The sequence below is a fragment of the Thamnophis sirtalis genome, unplaced genomic scaffold, assembly GCF_051295495.1.
Source record: "Thamnophis sirtalis isolate CommonGarterSnake01/CBP01778 unplaced genomic scaffold, rThaSir2_p1.2 scaffold_7, whole genome shotgun sequence".
Classification (NCBI taxonomy): domain Eukaryota; kingdom Metazoa; phylum Chordata; class Lepidosauria; order Squamata; family Natricidae; genus Thamnophis; species Thamnophis sirtalis.
The window spans coordinates 72,593,406-72,618,894 of NW_028261387.1; the positions used below are offsets into that span (position 1 = coordinate 72,593,406).

Here is a 25,489-nt window from a genome sequence, read left to right on the forward strand (position 1 = left end):
CCACATCCACAAAACCACACCATGCCCACAGAACCGGTAGTAAAGTTTTTTGAATCCCACCACTGAAGCAAAGTGATACATTTAACTGAATATACTATTCCGAAAGATTGATATGGAAGCTTTGAAGCACAAAAGGAGCAGAACAAAACATCATAAAGCATTAGTAAAGAATAAAGCAGTAGTGGGTTTCAAATTATTTAACAACCGGTTCTCTGCCATAATGACCAGCTGAGTAGGAATAGTTAGGTGGTCATATGACAATGTGGCTGTGGCCAACTCATGTCGATGGGTGCTTCACCTTAGCTGTTACAATGTAATAAGGGTTAACCGGAGAGGCAGTTTCTGTAAGCAGGGCAATAAAGATGAGGCTAGAAACAACACCAGAATTTTTCCTTCCTGCCTTCCTTACAGGATTAACCCTGTAAAGTGGGGAAAAAAAATAAGATTTCTTCCAACAACTGGTTCTCCGGACTGCTTAGAAAGTTACGAACCAGTTGTCCCGAATAGCTGCGAACCGGCTGAATCCCATCACTGGAATAAAGTGATATGTTTAAATGGTTAATGTAATCATGACCACAGTGTTGTCAATAAGAATAAGAAGCAGAATAAGACTTAAGCAAGACTCTTATCAGATTAAAAAAAATGCAACTGTAACTGAAGTCCAAAATATGCAACCTCCTTGCCAAATATTGTGAACAAGTGTACAATCAAGAAATATAAAGGAGCAAGTTTGAAAGATCTCACTCCATGTCGCCCAGCTTTTAGAGGGTCTCATATCAACACAGGCTCAGTTTGTCATCAGCGAGAATGAAATGTGGGATCAAGTAGCTCCCACTAAAGTTTATAATAGTCCCCATTCAAATCTTTTGTGGTTAATCTAAAGGGGGAGGTGGTTAGGGATGTTATTACAGGTGAAATGCAAAATATGGGTCTCGTGGATGCTTTATTGACTTAGCAGTTAGAGAAACGCATATGGAGAGGCATATTCATACGTATTTGCTTTTCTGGCTGCAAAGAGCCTCCTAGGTTTACCGTTCCCAGTCATCTTGGCACTCTGTCTGTTCTGATAGGCTTTGCTTTTACAATGAGTTAAACATTGCAAGCACAAAGGTTGCTACTGTGCCTCCACTGGCCCTTTGGAGGCCTCTGCATTCTTCCAGGGCTGTGATAATGCTGCAGACATTTTTGTTCTATTAAAAAGATGCCAAGAGATCCCCCTCACTCTTGATCTTTGAGGCCACTCTAGTGTTTTCTTTCCCTCGTTATCTTCCAATAAAGAAGGCACTTTTACTTGGCAGCAATCAGGATCAAGCTTTGCAAGGTAATCTCTGGCAGACCTCCCACTGCCAGCAACATCAAAGGCCATAGCAAAGGGAGATGAGCTTCTTTGAAGCCCCTAAAGTTACATTTTTATGGCTGTCGCATTCAGGAAAATAGTACAGAAGAAGAGTAATTGGGCTAAGGGTTTTAAGAGCACAGTGGTTAGAGTGCAGTACTGCAGACTACTGCTGCTGCCTGCTGGCTGCCTGCAATTTGGATGTTCAAATCTCACCAGGCTCAAGGTTGACTCAGCTTTCCATCATTCTGAGGTGGGTCAAATGAGGATCCCGATTGTTGGGGCAATAAGCTGACTCTATACACCATTTAGAGTGGGCTGTAAAGCACTGTAAAGCAGTATATAAGTCTACGTACTATTGCTATGAAAGATTCTGAGAAAGTGGCTGATGTTTGAATGGCTTTGATGAATATGCAGGTAGACCTCACTCACTGAGGTCTTATGCAGCAACCATTTGAAGTTACAATGACGCTAAAAAAAAATAACTGCAACCAAGGTGCACATTTATGACCCTTGCAGTTTCACTCAGTTTCACTTTTATCATTACAGTCATTACTCTTATCCTGTGCCTGACTCATTTTTTTCTCCTCCCACCCCAAGAGACCAGAGCAATTGCCTAAACAAGGGATTTCCTTAATAGGAGGGATGCGGGAGACCCCTTGCAGGGTAGGGCTGAGGATTATGCTCAATTCTTGGCGGACAAAGTAGCTCGGTTTCGATCGGACTTGGACTCCACCGCAGTAGGTCCAGCTGAGTCACAGGAGGATTACTTGTTACATCAGCTCTGGGTTGAGTTCCAGGAAGTTGCCTCTGGGGATGTGGACAAGGCCATTCGAGCTGTAAGTGCCTCCACTTGTATTTTGGACCCGTGTCCCTCCTGGCTGGTGGCTAACAGCAGGGAGGTGACACATGGCTGGATCCAGGCGGTTGTCACCGCCTCCCTTCGGGAGGGGCACTTCCCCGCCGTACTTAAAACGGCGGTGGTGAGACCCCTCCTGAAGAAACCATCGTTAGATCCAGCCATCTTAAACAACTTTCGTCCTGTCTCCAACCTTCCCTTTATCGGGAAGGTTGTTGAGAAGGTGGTGGCCTTTCAGCTTCAACGGGCCTTGGAGGAAGCTAGCTATCTTGACCCCTTCCAGTCCGGCTTCAGACCTGGTTACAGCACAGAAACCGCTTTGGTCGCATTGACCGATGATCTCTGGAGGGCCAGAGATGGAGGCTATGCGTCCATCCTGGTTCTCCTTGACCTCTCAGCGGCTTTCGATACCATCGACCATGGTATCCTTCTGCGACGACTGCGGGAGGTGGGAGTGGGAGGCACTGTTCTGCGGTGGTTCTCCTCCTACCTCTCGGACAGGTCGCAGTCGGTGTTGGTCGGGGGGCAGAGATCGTCCCTGAGGCCCCTAACATGTGGGGTACCTCAGGGTTCGGTCCTATCCCCCCTACTATTTAACATATACATGAAACCGCTGGGCGAGATCATTCGGAGGCACGGGATAAAATACCATCAATATGCGGACGATACGCAATTGTATCTGTCCGCCCCGTGCCAACTCAATGAAGCGGTGGACGTGATGAACCAGGGTTTGGAGGCCGTTAGGAACTGGATGAGTGCTAACAAACTGGTACTCAACCCGGATAAGACCGAGTGGCTGTTGTGTTTCCCCCCCAATAATTTGGCTAATATACCAACGCTTAGGCTGGGGGGTCAAATTTTATACCCCTCAGATAGGGTCCGCAACTTAGGAGTCCTCCTGGACCCACAGCTGACTTTCGATCACCAGCTGTCAGCTGTGACCAGGGGGGCATTTGCCCAGGTTCGCCTGGTCCGCCAGTTGCGGCCCTACCTAGACCGGGGGGCTCTCACAACAGTCACTCGAGCCCTTGTGATCTCTAGACTGGAATACTGCAATGGGCTCTACATGGGGTTGCCCCTGAAGTGCATCCGGCGACTGCAGCTAGTCCAAAATGCAGCCGCGCGAGTGATAGTGGGCGCACCGCGGTTCGCCCACGTTACACCTGTCCTCCGCGAGCTGCATTGGCTGCCTGTTGGTCTCCGGGTGCGCTTCAGGATACTGATGACCATCTTTAAAGCACTCCATGGTAGCGGGTCTGGGTACTTGAGAGACCGCCTTCTGCCGATTACCTCCCTAAATCGACCAATTAGATCGCACAGACTGGGCCTCCTCCGAATTCCATCTGCCAGTCAATGTCGACTGGCGACCACACGGAGGAGAGCCTTTTCTGTTGCCGCCCCGACCCTGTGGAACGAGCTCCCCATGGAGATCCGTACCCTCACCACTATCCAGACCTTCCGCGCAGCCCTCAAGATCTGGCTCTCCCAGCAGGCCTGGGGATAGGCTTCCAATTACCCGCCCGAGTGTTTGATCGCTGAATGAAAGTTGTGTTTTATTATTTTTTCTTTGTGCACATATTGTTTTGTTTTTGACCTTGCACCCCCCTCCCCTGTGGTTGTAAGCCGCCCTGAGTCCCCTCAGGGAAAAGGGCGGCATATAAATCCCAATAAAACCTTAAACCTTAAAAAACCATTTCTTCCTGAGTTGCTTTGCTTTAGAGCCCAGTTTTAGTTGCTGCCTGAAATTGACAAGACTCTAATCCATTTCACACTAAAGACTTTTGTTTGCCTCCTAAGCAGCTTGTTTGGCAAATAGCTAAGTGTTCTGATCCCCCTCATCCTACACCAAAGCACGCCGAGACAAAGATACTGCAAGGATTTATTGACACACAGACAGGACCTTGGCAGTAAGCCAGCACAGATAAGACGTTGCCAGCAATCCAGCACAGACTAACCTTGGCAGCAATCCAGCCTGCCAAGCTAGCCACAAAAGTTCTCCAACTTTAGTGAAGACGTTGACTCCTGCAAAGGGGCGTGTGCACAATCATTCCTTTTATAGTCTTGAGAGGACCCTAATTACCACCAGCTGAGTGCAATTACTTCCAGTAACTGTGTAACTGTTCCTTACGCCTATTAGCTCTTTGTTGTCGGGCATCCAGGAATAACTCCCTTGGCTCCTCCCCTCTGCTCCAGTGCATGACGTCCGGATCATGCTCCCTTGTCTCCTCCCCATTGGTCCAAGGCTCACGCGCCTCCTGGTGGCCAACCAGCCTCTCTGCGCCCTGCTTGGAGTTGGAACCCTGCCCAGGGTCCTCCACATCCTCCAGAGCCAACTCATAGAGCCCGTCGCTGTCGGAGTCTGGGGACAGCTCCAACGGCTCCTGCTGGGCCACAACAGCTAAGGCATTCCTTTCCATGTATACTCCCTGTTATATGCCTGCTTACTCTCTTGTAATCCCTTCCTCTCCAATGAATGTAAATACAAGCATAAATGCTTTTCTTGCTAATTATCCCAGCATCAGGATGAGCATGCCAAAGACAGGGGAGAGGGGAAAAGGGAAAGCTGAAGTAAGGACAGTCTCAATCATATGATTTTCCATTTACCAACTGCATCACTTTGCAGTTGTGGGTCCATTTGTGGTCATTAAACAAGAACCAATAATTAACACTTTAGCTCATTAAGGGACCCGAATTTAGTTACTTCTGGGTAGAATCAGAACTTCCCTATTCTTGAAGTGTTTTTAGCTTGCTGACTACCCTGAGAGTGCATTGTATGATCACAAGGAAAGAGACCTTTCTTTGCAATAGTGCCCTGATTGTGCAGAAACCTCTGTTTGGAAATGCAGCAGTTATACACTTCTTTTTGACACTAGTTATAAATCCATTTTTCAGATACATTTAGGTAATTCACGCGAGCAATTTACTTTAACGTCTTTTGAGATTTCTTGAATGTTGAAAGTTAATACTTTATCATATTAACTTTAAAAATACATTAGGATTTTAAAAATTATATTTCTGTATATAATAAAGACTGTTTAAATAAAAAAAACCAAGAGAATAAATAAGGAAAGTCCAAACTAGGCATGACGATAAGTATGTCTTGCATTTATTGCATTAATAAAATTCTTTGAAGCAAGTGTGGAACAGGACAATTCATTTTGCCTCCTGTCTTAGTGTCCTGAACAAAATCCTTGTCCTGAACTGCTCTTTGTATTAATATACAAGTATTTACTATTGGCACTTAAAGGGATAATTTTTTTTTTCACAATCCAAAAGAATTTTCATCAGAACCATAATAAGGAGGGAAAGGTTAGCTCCCGTTCTGCACTTGCTGAAATGCCAAAAATAATCAGTGTTCCCAAAGGCAGGGGTTCTTTTAGAAAGTGTGCATTACATTCTGAGATGCATTTAACACATCTGATCTTCAGAAGAGTTTGGCAGCTGCTGCTAACTGCCAGGTTGGTCTGTAAAATGCCACCCCGCCCCTTACCTGCAGTTTAATCATTGCTACTGTGTGTGTGTGTGTGTGTGTGTGTGTGTGTGTGTGTGTGTGTATGTATGTATGTATGTATGTATGTATGTATGTAAGTAAGTAAGTAAGTAAGTAAGTATGTATATCGTAGATTTTCACAGGTACAGGTATGCAGGTTTTGGTGTATTTGGGTCTTTTCCCGTGTAAGATTGAGAATATCTTGGCGATGTTTCGACAAGGTCCCACTCGTCATCTTCAGGCTGGTGTCTTCAGCCTTGTGCCATGAGGCCGAAGACACCAGCCTGAAGATGACGAGTGGGACCTTGTCGAAACATCGCCAAGATACTCTCAATATTACACGGGAGAAGACCCAAATACACCAAAACCTGTATGTATGTATGTATGTATGTATGTATGTATGTATGTATGTAAGTATGCATGTGTGTATATATATATATATGAGCCAGCTTACCTTGCAATCCAATTGTTCTTCAAAGTTTAGCTTCTGCATTTCTACATGGCTACTTCCCGTGCTATCAAGTCCTATATATCCACATATCTGGGAACTGGACCCTGTTACATCTTTGCCTAGACAAAAAAAGGGAGACAGAAATGTCACATCACATGTCTAGAAAAAAGAAGGAATGAAAGCTGAAACAACTCTGCATTTCTTTTTTTCTATATATGCTGTAATACCTGCTCGCTATTTATGTTACAGAATTGCATTTCTACTCCATCTTTCTTGCAATATGGAACAAAACCTGAGCTAGATATAAAACAGCCCTATTTAGCTTTAGTAGGTTGAATGTCTGTTTCAGATTCTCGGTCATCCAGGTCATAGTTGTCTCAAAGGTGTTTTTTTCCTTCTTCTTCAAAAGACTTGTTTTGGATTGTTTTTCCCTTTGCGTCCAAGAAGCTTCATCAGTTATGATGGGGGGCGGTGGGATGGAAGGATAGGTACTGACAGTTGATGGCTGGTTGGTGGGGAGATGGAAGGGTAGGTTCTGGCAGGATGCTGGGTGGGGAATGGAAGGATTGTATTTCTCTGCAGTCATGTGGTTTTTAGCACTCTCCCTGAGAGCTCTTGAGGCCACTTGAGAGCTTATCTTTGCCCTCAGGGTGACCTGAATCAGGGTGCAATTCAGGGGTGGGTTTCAGCCAGCGTTACAGCCGGTTGGCTCATGTGTGTGCTGGATGCATGTTGCACACATGCACAGTTCAATGGAAATTGTTCTGCGCATGTGCAGAACTAAAAAAAAAGATGGCGGCGGTGGCGGCGGTGACCGAGGAACCAGTTCATGGGTGTGGCCAGCCTGGGTTGCTGCCAGTTCTGCGACCCAGGCCAGCACACCACTACAGTTTGGCTGAACTGGGCCAAATCAGTAGGAACCCACCTCTGGTGCAATTGGCTGTGGAATCTTCTTGGAAGCACTGCAAGGGTTGCATTGTAAACTGGAGATAGTTGGTGTATTATTCCTCCCTCTCTGTTAAGGAAGAGGTGTTCAAGTCTAACATAGATGGGATTCTTTTACCCCTCTTTCAAACCAATGGTCCTCTCTATCCAAAACGTGGACTGTAGTAGCATGCTTCTAAGGATGAACAATTGTCCTTGATTCACCACATTTCTATTTCTTAATTTTATTCATCTAAGTCATATCTTAGTTGCATACCATACGTAGATTTCCAAGAGAGCATCCGGTATAAAATGCACAATACAGCTATATGCACAATTTCTTTCAAACACATTTTTATCTGATTTCTGAATAAGACTTTAAAATATATTTTCTTAAAAAAAAACTGTACAAAAAATTATATACCTAAGCACAAAAAATGGTGCAATGTTCCAATATACACATTATTTTTTTTGCAAAATATCTACTATCATGTATATATAATATAAAATATAAAAAAGAAGAAAAAGGATTAAGAAGGAAAAATAGCGAAAGGGACAATGCAAAGGAACAAGGAAAGAAGAAAAGAAATGTAAGAAGAATAGTTTCCAACTTTCTTTGAAACAAATATAAAATATGGTAATCTTTTGATATAAAATTAATATTGCACAGCATTTCAAAAAATGAAAACAATTCTAATTGTCAAATCCCAAAATTAATATAACATTTATTTTGCTTTCTAGCAAAAAGTCCAAAAGTGATTTCCACCAAGAAAACAAAGCTAGACAAAATCTTTCCCTATTTTGTATTTTTACACATTATATTTTTATTCCTTGTTTTTTGCTTTATTAGAGAAATGCATTACAAAATTCAAAATACTATGGAAAACTGTGTTCTGTGAATTCATTTTGAAACTTCATATTAAGTCAGTTTCTATTTAACTGTGAATCAAAAGAAGTACTATTCCATCACTAGCTGTTTATCACGTAATTTTAGCCCATCCCTGGGAATTAATCATGCATGTTAACAGCATGAGCTTTGCATGTTTATGCAAGTCAAACTGATATATCTTCCCCCATCAAGTAGATTTGCAAGATCCTTTGCCTTATAAAGGAATCAAGTGAAAAGGGAAAGCGTCATGCATGCTTTTTCTTGAGCTGCAATTAGCTTCTGTTGATGAAAGAAGACAAGAAATAGCGTTGCTGGTAAAGTTTTTGAAATTCTCCACCTAGAACATTCTCCTATTTTCCACATGAGCTAAACTTAAATGTACAACTGGATGTCTAACTAACAGGGCACAAAACCCCATTCCATAGCAAACTGGCTCTGAATGGGGCAGTCTGTATATAAGCATGTAGTGCTTATTCGCTCCCTCCCTCCCACATGCTTGTTGATATGCTCAGGAAATTCTAAAAGTAATTTATTTGTTTTTCTAGTTAAGCTATTACATCACCTCTGCCCAATTCAAAGGAGGGTGTGGAATCTCCTATTCCTCAGCGTGGTCTGGCAATGCAATCAGGTCATTTTTCCAAAGCTGAGTTTGGCATATGCCTGGGAAATAACCTCCTTCTGCCCTCTTGTTGTGCCAGCAGATCATGAGTCTAAATTCTCTGTGGTCTGGATACAATTCCTGTAATGGCAGGCCAAGCTATAACCCAATTGCTGCAAGCTTTGTGTCATTTTTTTTCTTTCAGGCTACCAGTTAAGCTGAAAACGGAATACTTCATTCCCAGCGCAATTAACAGATGACAAGTGAATGTGGAAACAGAAGCCAAAGCAACCTTTTTCCTAAAGGGAAACTCATCTCCTCTTGCTTTCCCTTGGAGCTCTTTGGCTAAGGTTGTTCGGAGAACCCAGTGCCAGCAACAATGATGGTGATAAATGTTGAATACTTCAAATCTGTGACTTATTGCAGCTCTAAGAACTTTTCAAGTTTTGCATTGTTTGCTATTTTGTAGTGGGGTTTTTACCAAGCTGGTAAGAGTTGCATTTGAAGACAGAGATACGCCAAATCAAGTAGCAGGTGCATGCTCAGTCTTTTGTGGAAGTGAGCATCAACTGGCTGCTGAAGGCTGAAGATCTACCACTGCTCCATTTTGCGACAACTCGGTTCCTATCTATCCTCTTTTACAAAAACAAGAAATAAAAGTATCATGTATGAAAATACAAAATGCAGGGGGGAAGCCCATTAGATATATTAATCTGTTGTTTTATTTCCTTCTTAGTTTTTTGTTATCTCTTTTGAATGGTTTGTAAATATGGTTTATCTCTATGTGCCTATTAATAGTGGATGGGAGGGGGGAAAAGGATGCTCACAGGTTTCTACCATAGATGAAACTATGGCTGAGTTTGTTCACAATTAATACTCATTGTGAGACATCATTGTGTCTTCTTATTGCTAGTTGATGTTCATGGATGCAATCTGCTAGTCTTAGATAGGGAGAAGAATCCAATACTATATATTTTCTTCTATTGGAACAGTAATATACGTATATTCAATTCTATTAGGATATTAGAATAATGGCATTCAGGATTATCATTCTCATCTAGGTGCACCCAGTAATTTTTGTGGTGGGTACCTGGATTTTGCAGTCCAGTTACAGTAGGCCAATTTTTTTTAAAATCCTAATACAGAAGGTGTCCACAAACAGTTTCCAAACTTCTATAATTCTAATTCTTGGGAAAGGAAGAGTGAACTAAAATGGATTATACCTTTAATTTCTTCCTTCTTTTGTTTCCAGCCTGGTCCACTGAGATACACACATGGGGGTGGGCAGAAGAATCTGATAAGAAAAGAAAAAACATTATGTGTAGTAAATAGTTGAACTAGGATAGTTTCTTTAAATTTCTATTTTTCTGGAGAAATAGATTTCAAAATATTTATTATTTTATAAATGACATGTAGAAGGCTTGCAGGTGCACAGAGCAGTGCACAGGGAATCATACCATAGTTTAGCATGATATATAAATTCAAAATTATGATGTGGCAAAGGAAAAGGGTAATTGTCTTCCTGATAATTTTATATAGGGCTCTAAAAGTGCCCCTTGATTTCACTAAAATATCTTCTGGGCCTGAAAAATTATTTAGTAAGAATTGGAAAGTTCAATCTGTTGAAAGAAGTCATCTTATTAAGCTTCAATTGCTGTTTTTAATTGTTTTGGAAAGCAAATGTTCTCATACTATTAGTGTTTTTCACCTTATGGATTAAAACAGATAAAGGACCTCTCTCAACATTTAGGTAACATAGTATATATCCTTGAGACTGGATTCATATGGATTGTGCTTAATTTTTGTATTCTTAACTTTTGTGACTATCTCAAATAGTTCATTTTTCAAATAATAAAGTATTGTAACTATGACTGTGTCTATGACATGGGTAACTTGTTTTACTCAAACTAATTTTGGGGATTTGCACAACATAGAAAGTAGTGAACTAAAAATAGAGCTGGGTTCATTCAAAACACCAGGTTAATATGTGGCTGGCTAGTTCAATGTGTATGTTTAATAGTAATAATTTCCCTCAGAAATGTTGTGAATTAGAGTGCAAATGTCTAGATTTCTTTTCCATTTTTGATTCTAAATTTTCTTCATGACCATAACAGAATAGCAGAGTTGGAAGGGATCTTGGAGGTCTTCTAGTCTAATCCATGGCTCAGGCAGAAAATCCTATACTATTTCAGACAAATGGTTATCCAATCTCTTCTTAAAAACTTCTAGTGTTGGAGCATTTACAGCTTCTGGAGGCAAGTCTTTTCACTGATTAATTGTTCTAACTGCCAGGAAATTTCTCTTTATTTCTAGATTGCTTCTCTCCTTGATTAGTTTTCACCCATTGCTTCTTGTCCTGCCCTCAGGTGGTTTGGAGAATAGCTTGATCTCTGCCTTCTGGTGCAATCTACTACAGCTACTGGGGTGGCAAGAGGATTAGGCTAAGAGTTATTGGCTGAATTCACAAAGCACCAAGTCAAAAATAAATGGTGCCATATACAAACCCTGCCAATGACTGGTCCTAATCACCTGTTAAACTATATAACTCAATGTTGGTTTGTTCAAAGCCATGTCTAACCCTAACCCCATGTCAGACAAGCTTTCAGATTAACCCTGCATATATCCTGGAGGAACATAGAAGCAACACAAAATGAATAAATGCAAATGTTTTTAAAGCATTAGGATTGGATAGATTGCAATTATAATTGTAAATAAAAACAGTGACACTAAAAAAATAATTTAAACCCATAAATCTTGCTTCTTCTTTGATCATAAACAGTGTTCAGAAATTCTTTGTTTCTTTAAGCACAATTACTTTCTATTGTGTAAAACAAATTTCCTTTTCCTTTTTTTATGTTTCCAGTTTCAGGCATCTGTACAAAGTAAACATGATTATGAACTCATCATCCCTGCTCTATTGAAGATGGTGATACTTATACAGGGGTAAAACTAAGTAAAAATAAATCTCATTCCTATGATTTTTTCTGGCCTGGAATATGGAATCCTCAACAGATTAAGAACAGAGATTACATTCCCTGGCAAAACCTTAAACCAGCTCTCACCACAGATTCAAAGATTTGAAAACATGTTTTCTTGAGTGGTATTTCTGGTAAATTTTGAAATCATCCTAGCTGAAAACTTTTGTTCATGTCTCTTTCTTCTGGGGTCTTCTATTATCCATAGGACTTATTGAATCTAACAGATCAATAGGCTATATTTTTGATTCTCACAAAAGTCACAATGAATAGCTGAGATTCATACCACATTGGTACTGCATAAAACATCAGTAACAATAAAGATGATAATCAATGAGAATGAAAAAAACCATAATGAATAGTTGCATATTTCTGTGCAACAACAATATCTTTGAGGTTACTAATTGCAGAGTATTATAGAGCCCATTCTATTTCACATTATTCCATACTATTTCAAGCTTTACTTAACAAGGTTAGAGGTAAATCTTAATTTCTTTCATGGGAAAAAGCTGAATCAAATCAATTTTCTGTGCTATTGCGACAATAGAGTCAGAGCCAGACAACTTTCAAATCATGCCAATTTGTGGAAATAGATGACAGCATGTAATTGTTTAAGGATTTGGCTTGCTTGCAAGGGAGAAATGTGAACAATTGATTCAAATCCTACTGTCTGTGTGCTGCCACAATCTATACTCCTTTCTGGAACATCCTGGAGCTTTTGCAGAGAAAAAGAGGCGAACAGGTTGAAAGAAGTTGAATGTCAAGCTATCTCTGGCATAGAAGCTATCCTCTTCTAAGTTTCCCTTCACACATGATGACCCAGGAAACAGGACAACCATTATCATTACTGACCAGATCAGTAATGATAAACAAAGTAGGTGAGGAAAAAAGTCACTGTCAATGTATTCAGGGCATGGTCACCTCTGACCCAAACTGTCCCCAAAACATGGGAAATCCCAATTTTTAGATGTAGATAACTGACAAACCTCCCACAAGGAAATTAAACTCATCCAGAGTCTGGATAATTCATTCACATCATGAAAGAAGTATTTGCAAGAGTGGGAACAGACATCTGGCCAGGTTCAGACCAGCTATCAGCAGCTCCATAATGAATTATTTAGGAATGAGTAGCAGTTGCAAAAAGTTTGGTTTCCATTAGGAAATTAGGAAGCAATCCAGAAGGATCTATGATAATGCAGAACCTTTGAAAAACATTTCCGTTTTGTAGTGATGGGACATCTGCCAACTAGAAGAGGAGAACATGCGTGCGTGTGTACAACTTCAAGCTGAGATACTGCTTTCCATCTGGTTGTCAATGCACAGCCTTAATTCTAAATAAAAATCATCCCTGTCTTGCCATGGCACAATTGCCTCTGTCTGGAAGCTTTTTTCTTTCCTCAGTTCAATAGGAAGCATGGCTTCCTTGCTGTTGCTTTTAGAAAGATCAGAAAGCATTGCTTTAAAAAAGGAAGTGCCAAATTCATGAACAGAAGCAGTGATAACTGTCAATGAGATTTGAAATTATTTGTTCTCTTCAGGGCCAAAGTATGGGATTCTGGATTGGATCAGCATTAGGTAACTAATAAATATCAAATGGGAAAATACAATATTACTGTTATTGCAGCTCAGCTAGTGGTGTAATCCCCCCTCCCCTTCCCTTGTAAGTTTCCTAGATAGGAGAGTGATCAGGAAATTAATTGGTGAGGGAGAAAGGGCATACTAAAGTATAAATCAGAATAGGCAAACCGTTTTAAGTAAATGTTTTGGAAAACTAATATAAACAGAGAGAGAAAGAGAGAAAGGTAAAAGAAAAAAAAGAGTAAAATACCTAATTGAAAAAAATAGGTCTAAATTGTAGTGGACATTATAGGTTTCTTATATACCATTAATTGTTTATGAATTATAGAAAATCTGCTTTACAAAATTAGGCATTGCTATTAAGCTTTAAACTGAGAATGCATGTTATGGAGCTTGGTTCACATAGTGCAGTAAAAATAACTGACTGAAATGATAAGCTAAACTGGATCAATATTGAGAATCTATTGTAATTGGGATATCCTATGATAATATAATAGAATAGTTGGAAGAGACCTTGGAGATCTTCTAGTCTAACCCCCTGCTTAGGCAGGAAACCCTAAGAAATGGCTAGACAAATCATTTGTCTAACCATTTCAGACAAATGGTCATCCAATCTCTTCTCAAAAACCTCTGTGTTGGAGCATTTACAACTTCTAGAGGCAAGTTGTTCCACTGATTAATAGTTCTAACTGTCCGAAAATTTCTCCTTAGTTCTAGGTTGATTCTCTCCTTGATTAGTTACCAGCCATTGCTTCTTGTCCTACCCTCAGGTACTTTGGAGAATAGTTTGACTCCCCCTACTTTGTAGCAACCCCTGAGATATTGGAACACTGCTATCATGTCTCCCCTACTCCTTCTTTTTATTAAACTAGACATACCCAGTTCCTGCAACTGTTCTTCATATGTTTTAGCCTCCAGTCCCCTAGTCATCTTTGCTTCTCTTCTCTGCACTCCATTAAAATATTGACTCTATATAGAAAAACCCAAATTATGAATGACATACACATCTATGTACTAAGATATAGTTCTGGAATGTTCCAGTTAGAATTGTGTCTGCTCCCAAATTGTCAAGCAATGACTCTCAGTATCTATCACTATTTGTGAAGCTTTTGAAAATTGAATTTTAGCACCTTCCAGAAGACATCTATCTGGGTAAACCAGGCATTTATAGAAATCAATGGACTATCAAGAGATCCACAGTGTACTTCACATAGTGTGCACTCATGTGCAAATAAGTAGACTTATGCTATCTAAACTATTGCAGAAATTTCCAATGAAATCTATTTTTAACAGGGAGTTCACATTGTTTCCTACCTTTTTTCATTCCCATATGATTTCTGAGCAACTTTTGCATGTAGTATCAGCACTGTCTGATCAGAGGGGAGCTGAAGATATCTATGCACAGCATCTTGGAGAGGGTCAATTTGCTCTGGATTGGACCTTTATGGAAGATAGTCAACAGTACATACAGTATTTCATATTTAAGAAGAATAAAGCAAAGTACCAAGAAAGTGAAAAAGAAATACCGGTAGAAAAAAGTAAATGTAGTTATAATCTTTGTCCAATCAAACAAGTTAATTTTGCCATTTTTGTTATTTCTGTTATCGGTACAAACTACAGTAATCTGCTGATGTGGGTATTTCAGAGTCTTTCCATCTTGAGCCATATAATATAGGTAGTCCTCAATTTAGACCAAGGGGCAGTGCAGTGGCTCAATAGTTAGCTTGGTGGGCTTGTTGGCTGGGAAGACAGCAGCCCAGGTTTGAGACCTGAGGGCTATGTGATGGGGGGAGCTCCCGTCCTTGCCCCAGCTCCCGCCAAACTAGCAATTTGAAAGCATGTGAATGCAAGTAGATAAATAGGTATCACTTTGGTGGGAAGGAATTAACATTCAATGATGTCATGCTAGTCACATGCCCATGGAAATGTCTTCAGATAGTGCTGGCTCAATGGTCTTGAAACAAAATTGAGCAACCGCTCCCTCTATAGTTGACAAAATTCCAACTAATGGAATAATTTCACAGGGACTCCCAACTTACAACATTCATTGAGTAATGGAAATTCTGGTCCCAGTTGTAGTTATAAATTAGGGTTACAACACCAGGTCTACATCTTGGCCAAAATGTGGCTGAGGGTATGGTGTTTAAAAGAATAATGACTTTATATGTATACTTTGTTTTCTCTCTTTAAAAAAAGAAGGAAGAAGATATATGCTAAAATTAAATATGTACATTGAAAAGGAATTATAAATACCATCAACATAAAAAGGAGCTCACTCAGAAGCTGAAATACACTAAGTAAAATGAGATGAAGAGTGTGAAGTAGAGGGGCGAGGTAAGGGAAGAAGAGAGGGATAGGAGAGAAGGGGGGAAGAGGAGGGGAGAAAGAAGGAGTGGAAAGAGGAGAAAGGAGAAGGAGAGAGGAAGGGGAAGTAGAGAAGAGAAAGATGACAGAGGGAAGAAAGGAGGTAGCGAGGGGGAGGAGAGAGGGAGAAGAAAGTGATGGATAAGATACAAATATGGTGTGTGGAGAGCAGAAGAACCAATAATTGTTTTGGGGAGGATGGCAAGACGAATTGATGTAAACATTTAATAATACAATACGATGTTGTCTATGTAATAGTATACATGTGGTTGTATGTTATGAAAATGGAAAAATAAAAAACTTTATTTAAAAAAAAGTTAGGGTTACAGCACTAATCATATCTAAACATAATTTTTCATGGTTTTTTTCCCCAATTGGCTGTCCACTAATCCCAGCGAGAAAAGTTCTGGTTTCAGTTGAATGTTACTTAATCTTTAAACTTCTTTGTATCATTATGTGTATTTGAACACTAAAATGTCTGGCTTTTGTATAAGTTCACAGACATGATAAAATGTCCCTTTATGTTGTCCATCTTTGCAACATAAATTTGAAGTACGGTACCTTTATAAATCCTAGACAATTTTTCTAGAGTCAATAGGGAGGAAGTGTTATATACGTAAAAGTACGCATGCTTATTCAGAAACTCAAGTGAATCAATTTGGGGATAAAGTAGAAAGCATCTGCATGAATGTAAGTAGATGAACAAATAAAAGTAATTTCATTATTAGTATCTATTATCACCTGCTCAACCAAGAAAAAAGGTGCAGTATGCTTTCCAAGATCAAATTGCAGATCTTTCAGAGAGGCACAAAATAGTAATTGAGAACTTCAACTATCTAACATCTGTTGGGCAGCAAATAATAGCCTTATTGGTTATGCTTCTAATGCATTTGAATAAACCCTCTCATTCTTCTCCTCTCTTTAGTATATACTATCACTATTAATGTTTCTAATAATAAAGGAGAAAAACAATTTCTCTCCAGACATTACCATAGTTAGTATGCATAAAAATCTAGGAAAATGTAAATAAATTTTCAATTATACCAACTCAAAATTTGATGAACATGTTTTATCATTGATATTTCCAGTTGACCAGTCTTCAATACCACTTGCTTCTGCACAAGCATGAAGACAGAAAATCAAGGCAAATTAAAGGGTGAACAATTCTTGTGTGCCAAGAACATTTTATGCAATTAAACATATCAGGACAGACAGCAATGGAATGTGATTTGAGTTGCTGCACAGACAACTCAAGTGCATTCAAGATGAGGTACAATAATAATGTGTACCAAGATGATTATTTATATTTTTAGGAATCATGTGTATTTTGCAAATTTGAGTCTCAGCCTCTTCATGTTTCTATGCATGATTTTTTCCTGTTTATTGTTAGTTCAATAACTGAAATTTAAAGACAACCAAAAGCATCACACCAATGAAACTGGATTGCTAGGAACTTTAAAGACAGTACAACCGAACCTTAACAATGGCCATTGTAAAAGCCCATCATAGTGAAGAATTGGATTATGTAGACCAGGACAAGGTAATCTTTTGGAGTCGTTTTTGACAATACAAAAAGTATATTCTCATAAAAAGTGAATTCTCATGAAATAGAACAGGGGTGTCATACTCAAGGCTCAGGAGCTGTTGCTGGAGCTGGCCCACCAGGTGCTTAGATCTGGCCTGAGGGGCCACCCTAGAAACATCAAAGGACTGGCCTGTGATGCCTCTGTCAGCAAAAATGGAGCTCGGAAGGGCCATGTGAAGGAGGCCACTGCAGTCAAAAATGGAGCTTGGGAGCCCGTTTCCATTGGCAGAGTGCTTGGGCTACCACAGGCGCTCCCAACACAAGTGATGTTGAACTGGCTGCACCCATCCTGGCCATGCCCACCCCAACTCCCCGAGGTCACACACAACCCTGATGCAGCCATCAATGAAATTGAATGACACCCCTTTTATAGAAGAAGTCTCAGCATTTACACAATATTTAGGGCAGTAGGCATGGTCACATGTCACACATTTATCAGATGGCAAACTGCTGCAATCACTCCTCATACACCTACTGTATTTTAGCCATTTTTCTACCAGCATTTGCCATCTCCACCAACATGATGCTTCCTGAGTTCTTTCATGCCTTTCAGTTTTCCCGTCTCTTTTCTTGATACCAATTTCTCTTCAGGCTTCCAACAAGGGACTGCAGAGGAGAGCAGAGTATCACAATTCTATTTGGGAAAGAAGGCATGGTCGCACCACTACGATTTTAGCAGTAGTGTAGTAGAAGAAACTAGGGCATAATTGTGCAGTTATGAAATGATGTCCAGAACTGCAACTTCCAGATGCAGCATTATTTTCAGAATGTGGCTTGACCACTCTTACTCATTTCAGCATCCTGAAAACAATTAGTTGAAGCTGAAAAAGCTTCTTGGATGAGAAGTGAAACATCTTCAAAGAAAAACCAGAAAGTCCAGTTGCTTCTTGAAAAAAGCACCTTTGGGACTTCAGAATGAATGGATCTCCAACCTTCATAGGAAGACTGGTCCATTGCTGTACACATCGTATGTCAGAAAGGCTTTCCTTAGACTTAAACAAATTTTAGATAGCAATAATTGTTTCCGGTCCAAATTTCTGTGGCCAGATAAATTAGTTCTCAGCTTTCTTTTTTGTAGCTTCCTTCTATATACCCGAAAATGACTAATGTCTCCCTCAGCTTTATGGAGGTATAAGACTTAGGATTCCATCTTCATTGGTTAAGTAGAAATGTTAAACTTAGGCTGAGAATGATGGAAAGGATGTGATTTGCAAGCATTAAGAGTTGGCAATTTTTTTCTTGTGCCAGTTGGAGAAAAAAAATATCTCTCCAGCAGCAACGGAAATATGAGTCAGAGATCTAATTTCTCTAGCAATGATGCTACTAGGGATCTGGATTTTTACATTAACATTCTTTTAAACATTTTTATTGTGTTAAAAGCAGTGTACTGAATGCAATTCATATTGCATTTCTCCACAGAGATTACCCTTCTGATTGCTCTTTAATCAGACTATGGTGTGTGATACTCACAATTAGCCCCATTACAGAAGTCTTAGACAACAGGGAATTGCAATTGCTCCAGTTGTCTCGTTGTATGACCCACAACACCAAATAAATCTGTATCATCCACATTTTAATAAATGGATCGCATTTGCACATTTTAAAGTAAAATGCTGGTGCAAAGTTTTTAAAACTGTCTTTAAAGTCTTTAAAACTGTCTCTAAGGAAAATCTCTGAATGTTTGCACTACGTTATGTCGGTGAAGATTCTCATTCATCCAGGTCATGGTTGTCCCCAGAGGTGCTTTTTCAAAAAGCAACTGAACTTTGTTTTTCCTTGAAGATCTTTCCCTTCTAACAGAACTGAAGAAGCTTCTTGGATGAGAAGCAACACGTCTTCAAAGAAAAATCAGAAAGTCCAGTTGCTTTTGAAAAAGCACCTTGGGAGTTGCACTACTGTAGCACTCCTGTGTTTGGCTTGCTGTAAAGCTAGGGAGGCTTAATGTGCAGAAGAAACGGAGGGGACAGTTACTTTGCATTCGTCCATTCAGGAGATGTGCCCGATTTTCATTTGCACTAAAGTTGGACTTCGCTTATCTTCCAGATGTCAGCGATTGTGCAGGAACGCAGACACATTGCTAGAGACCCTACTATTAGGACTTCTTGCCCTTGCCCTTGTCTCAAAGGCGCCCAGCTAAGCCCATCACCATCACCCCTCCGGAGACAGGGTCCAAGGAGATCTTCGTGGCAGAGGGGGTTGGTGCTTGGCAGTGTGGAGTGGGGGGACCGCGCGCGCGGCGCCACCCATCCTGCCCGCGGAGGTGGGTAGCTGGGTGGGGCCCGAGGCAGAGCAGCCCCGCTCCCCGCAGAGACAGCACCGCTCTTTAGCCCCACAGAGGAAGGGGTCAGCCTTCCCCCACCTCCCCCTTCCCGCCTCTCCTTTCCAGCTTCTCGGTTAAAGACGGCGCTCTCCTCGCTGGCTCCTTTCAGTCCGAGTAGCGGCTGTAGCGCGAGTGCTTGAGCGGAGCTGCCTCCCAACCGACGGCTCCGCTACTCCCTCCCGCTTTACCTGGACCAAGACCGCGGGAAAGTCGTCCTCCCAGCCTCCGCTGTTCTCGCTGTTTCTCCTGCCGAGCTTTCCTGCCGGCCCAGGTGAGTGAGGGGTTCCGGGGACAGTCGGGCACCTGCAAGACGAAAGCACGACGTTGAGCTCGGCCCCCGGGGCAAGGCTCGCCATTGATCTCCATCATCTCCAAAGGTGATTTCCCCAGGAACAGCCTGGCCACGTGCAAAGTGCAAAGCCCAAGGATTCTCTTGGCCGCTGCTTTGAGAAAGCCTGGAAGGCTAAGAAGGGGCACAAGTCGCGTGGGGCTGCAAAGGTCTATTCACACTTGAGTGTGAGAATAGGGCTTTTCCCTCACTCACAAATCTGACTTCATTTACCATCAGATACCACCACAAGGCCTGTAGAAAATAAGGCATTTGTGGCATTTTAATTTCTCTTGAAAGCCCTTTGGGAAAAGATTGCAAAATATTGAAAAGAAACAAGCAGTTCTCCAAATAGCTAAGGTAGCTTTGAACTTATTAGTTTCTTACATTTCCACTGACAGTTTGTTAAGCAGTAGTACAACTTATTTTTATGGTACTTGGTTAAATGTATGAAGGCAATTTTTGTATGGTTTAATTGTCCCAAAGGTGCTTTTTCCCTGAGGCAACAGGACTCTCTTGTTTTTTCTTTGAAGATGTTTCGTTTCCCATCCAAGAAGCCACTTCATCCCTGACTGGATAATTTATCCATATCCATATCCTGATCCTGATTTATTCTTCCATTAGCCATCATCCAGTCAGAGCTGAAGAAGCTTCTTGGGTGTGGTGAAGTGAAATCTCTTCAAAGAAAAAAAACAGAGCTGAAGAAGCTTCTTGGATGAGAAGTAGAACGTCTTCAAAGAAAAAATAAGAAAGTCCAGTTGCCTCTTGAAAAAAGCACCTTTGGGACAATTTTTGGATGATTGAGAATCTTCATGGACTATTTATTGGCTTGATTCTCACTAGGAAGTAGATATAAAATCTTTCTTTTCTACTGTTGAGCATAATGTAGTATGTATGACCAATCATTTACTTTTATTCATACTCTTTTCCCCCCCTCACTTGATTTACTATTCCCTTTCCTTATAAAATCTCTACCATCCTCCCAGTTAAAGTCTCTTGCCCTTAAAATCCCAGGATGGCAATCCTTCTGACATCAGTATTTCTTTTGGCAGAAAGTGGAGGGAGATAATGGGGAACCAGAGGGAACAATCCTGTTCCCACCAACCTGCTGACTGAGGTTTGTCAACCTGACGTTTCAGCCTAGGGAGACAAATTAGGCAACTCATTTGTGAGGAGGGGAGATAGTGTCTTATTCTGAGCCAGATTTTGCTAGATTAAGAACCTCCAGTGATATCAAGGGAGACTTAGTTAGAATTGCAGATAACTCGTTGAAGCTTTCATTTGAGGCACATCTGTAGGTCAAAGTCAGCAAGTGGCTGAAGCATACACTGGCCAGAGGTAGCAAGAAGGCAACATGCATGCCCTGAGATATTAGATATTTAATTCTCAAATGCAGATGCTTGGCACATACAATGATTCTCTTATATTTATTGCTTTCACAATATGTCAGGGCAACACTCAGTCAAATAGTATATTTACTATTGACAAATGACCTAAGTAAAATGGATATAGACATACAGCCCCCCACAGGCATTATAGAAGCATATCTTTCTCAAAATAGTACTCTAGATATATTGGACTATCCTGTCCAATATTCCTGCTTATCTTGCTGATTAGGGATATTGTATATAATAGACAAACCCACTTGTAAAAAGAAGACCATCCAATATCCAATTGGCCTTCATAGACTTTCAAAAGCAGAACTCCACTTTTTCTTATTGTTTAGCACAGACCTACCCATTTATTAAGTATTTCTTTCATAGCCTATGATCCATGCTACTGAAGATTTATGGTTTCCAGCCAGTTTTATCTTAAGAGATGGTGATTGGCCTCATTGTGAGCCTTGTGGCTTAGTAAGAATTGGAATCTGGATCTAATCACTCCACTTCCACCACTCAGTTGCTACTCATCAAGCTATCTTAAGAGTTGTAAAGATGAGTTGCCACTAGAGAAGAGAGAAATCAGGTGTATGAATTTAAGATGTAATCAATTGATTATGTTTTCCTCCTTTCTTAATCATTAGTTCAGAACAACACCAATAATTTAAATAACTGGATTTTTCTAGATAGAGAAAAGATAGAATTACAATTTGAGATATTTTTTTCTCTTCTCTCACCGTTTGTAATTTTTGAGTTCCTGATACCCACAAATGACTGATACGGAATGTCAGGGGAACCTAAAAAATAATCTCTACATTTTTCTTGACATTCTAAATTCATTTGTGGCAGAAACACAGAATAGTGAAAATATCATAAGACATACTTTTTGCTTTATAGTATGAAATCAAAACATTTCCTATTACAGTTATAATAAACTTGAGTTTATAGAAATGCAACAGCCATGGTACATTTTTGCTGTTTTTAATATCGAAGACTTTGGATTTGCTCAGTGCTGCTCTGGAATGTGAAATGTTTTTTACAGCTGTCTCTTTGTGGCTGTACATTTTTCTTTTACTTCAATTAAGATGCTTCACTGCAGTGCTCTTAAGCATGACAAGGTCTAAACAGGTGTATCAAGGTTTATTCTTTACATTTATTGAATGTATACCTTCAAAATACATACCATAATTGTTGGTGCGTGCAGTAATGTTTGCATAAATAACCAATGACTTTCAGCATGTTCTCTAAGTTTTTAATGCATGCAGAATCAATTAAGGAACTATAAGTATCAGGCCAGAGTTTGTTATAATACCTTAATTGAATAAAATAAAATAAAAGCAGTTCTTTGTTCTTCCACATAGTCCTGGGAGATGAGCAAAGTTAATCAACATATTATATTTCTTACATAATGTCTATATCTTTTGTGCAAGACTTGGCAAAGGAGGTGAGCAAACTTTGAAAAGACATTTGCTTATATGTAGTTTTTTTTAAAAAAAGATTTAGCTAATTCTAATTATTCTAATACATCAATTTATTATGGAAGCCATCTCCAGAGAATGTTAACCATTGATTAATGGTTCAATTTTCATCAAAGTGTTCAGATGCTTACACCTAAGACTTAAAATGTCACCCCAATTTCATTTAAACATGCATAGTGTATATTTACAAAGTAGCTATAAATTTGCAACAGGTATCCACATGCCAAGTTGTCAGTAATGCCCCTTTGAGATGATATTTGGTTTCTGTGCTTTATGCATTAGTATTAAAAACATTTGTTTAAAATTGTACCAAGAATGAAACAATTTAACAAGGTTAGGTAGAATACCCCCCACCCACACCCATGCTGAGATCCTAGGAAGAGCGCAGAGAAGAGCAACAAAGATGATTAGGGGACTGGAGGATAAAACATATGAAGAACGGTTGCAGGAACTGGGTATGTCTAGTTTAATGAAAAGAAGGACTAGGGGAGACATGGTAGCGGTGTTCCAATATCTCAGGGGTTGCCACAAAGAAGAGGGAGTCAAACTATTCTCCAAAGCACTTGAGGTCAGGACAAGAAGCAATGGGTGGAAACTAATCAAGGAGAGAATCAACTTAGAACTGTGGAGAAATTTCCTAACAGTTAGAACTATTAATCAGTGGAACAACTTGCCTCCAGAAGTTGTGAATGCTTCAACACTGGAAGTTTTTAAGAAGAGATAACCATTTGTCTGAAGTGGTGTAGGGTTCCCTGCCTAAGCAGGGGGGTGGATTAGAAGACCTCCAAGGTGCCTTCCAACTCTGTTATTCTATTCTATTCCAAGCTGCATATCTTCAAAGGAAGAAAGTCTATGTGTTTTAGGTGAGAATCCCAGGGCTAAATTGGGCTAAGTCCAACTTGAAATCAGCTGCTTCAATAAGTTAGTTTTTAAAAAAAGTAAAGCTGGGGCTAAATTGCAGAGAAAGCTAGTCTGGTGTAGTGATTAAGGCATCAGGCTACAATTTGGGATACTATGAGTTCTAGTCCGCCCCCTCCACCCGCCCCCAAGATCTGTGACTTTGAGCCAGTCACTTTCTCTCTTTTCTGAAAAGTCTTGCCAGAAAAATGGCAGGGACTTTGTAGGCAGTCTTGAATGAAAAGGGGGGAAAAAAAAGAATTTTCCGTGATTGAGTGAAATTCTTACTAGAAATGAATCGTGTATAGCAGAAAATGGGAATGGAGAGAAAAATATTCTGTAGAATGTTCCATTTTTCCAAGAAGTCATTTAAGACTGGCTCCAAACCCCTTGAGTTATTGTGACTTTCCCCCTGAAAATGAATGTTTAAGGCTAGCAAAACAAATTATCTTTCAAATTTAGGCCTCCATCCCCTGCAGGGATTGCCAGATCTGTATATAGTCTTGTAAAAGCTGTGGTGTGTGAGGACACAGAAGTTATTTTTTTGGAGCAAAACTGCAGAACCTTGCTTTGGCATTTGGCCCTAAGAGAGTAGCCCAATATAGTCAATGGGATTTACTTCAAAGATGAAACTGGCCCCGTTTCAAATATGAATTCCTGTCTGGTTTGCGGTAGCAGAATTTGGTATGTCTTATTTATTTACTTAGTAAAATGATACTATCTACCTAAACTAGTAAGCTTTTTCTTCAGCCTTCTGGAAAGACTGTGCTTGAAAATGTTCTCTGTTTCAAAAGGATGTTTTTCTCTCTTTTTCAAAGCATTTCATCAGATGTTGTTCATTAGGAGAGTGGTTAGATCTTTTTTTCTTTCTTCATTTGATTTTTAGTGGCTTATATTTTTTTTTAAAAGAATTGCATATAAATTAATCCTTGGTTGGTCAAAACACAATATGTCTCTCTGTGTTAAATACCCTAGCAGTACATATAATCTGGGGTTTTTTTTAAGGAAAGGGAAAAATCTGTTCAGCCTTAAAATGTGAAACAAAAGCAGAAATGAAAAGTTAGCAGATACATAAAAATTACATCTGACATTTCTGTAAAAGTGTTCAATTTGAAAACTGGAGCTCTCCAATTTAGGAAGGCATAATGCAATCTTATGCATAATTCTCTTGAATAGATTCCATTAACTGGTAAATAGCTGTAGCACTATAGCACTTAGACTTATATACTGCTTCATAGTGCTTTATAGCCCTCTCTAAGCGGTTTGCAGAGTCAGCGTATTGCCCCCAACAAACTGGGTCCTCATTTTACACACCTTGGAAGGATGGAAGAATGAGTCAACCTCAGTCCTGCTCTGCTTAAATGTCAATTTTAAAATTTTATTTTTATACTATTTTTTCTCCTGAGGAAACTGGTGGATAATATTCCAATGAACACAATGCTTGGGTTCAGAAAATTCAGTTAACCAAGCTTAACATGTTGCATGGTAATGCAACCTTTAGGTCTTTTAATTAACCTATTGAATCATATCATGGGAATACAGACATTGGGACATACTCCTAAGTAAATGTGATGAAGTGAAGCTGCATAAGGCCAAAATGTTAATGGTTGCAACAACTCAGCATACCACTAGCATTTTCTGCATAGTATGATGGTGTTCCTCAATGTGCAGAACACTTCAGTTTTACATCTATGGGGATTCTCAGTCATCCAAGTCATGGTTGTCCCAAAGATGCTTTTTCAGGAGGCAACTGAACTCTCTGTTTTTTTTTTCTTTTGAAGACATTTCGCTTCTCATCCAAGAAATTTCTTCAGCTCTGACAGGATAGTGAGGAATGGCAGACTTTTTATTCCTTGTAGACAGCTGGTCATTTGCATCCTTTTAGGGGTCTTGGAAGGTTTATCTGCATCCTCAGGGTCACCTGAGTAGTGGTCCTGGTTCCTGTAGTCTGCAATTTTTTCCCCTGTGGAAATCCATTCCTACTCCCGCACCATTCAAATGATGTTCATCCAAATTGTATAGCTAAAAGACTATACAA

General features: G+C 40.0%; 1 protein-coding gene across 1 annotated transcript in view; it reads right to left on the reverse strand.

The window, feature by feature from the left end:
- RBPJL (recombination signal binding protein for immunoglobulin kappa J region like) overlaps positions 1 to 25,489 on the reverse strand; it is a 53,824-nt gene that overhangs the window by 15,385 nt on the left and 12,950 nt on the right. Inside the window, exons 2-5 of the mRNA XM_087720395.1 lie at positions 19,558 to 19,672; positions 14,415 to 14,540; positions 9,771 to 9,841; positions 6,140 to 6,255 (exon numbers count right to left, since the gene is read on the reverse strand). Of these exons, the coding sequence (XP_087576521.1) occupies positions 6,140 to 6,255; positions 9,771 to 9,841; positions 14,415 to 14,540; positions 19,558 to 19,672 (428 nt within the window). The remainder of the gene's footprint in view (positions 1 to 6,139; positions 6,256 to 9,770; positions 9,842 to 14,414; positions 14,541 to 19,557; positions 19,673 to 25,489) is intronic.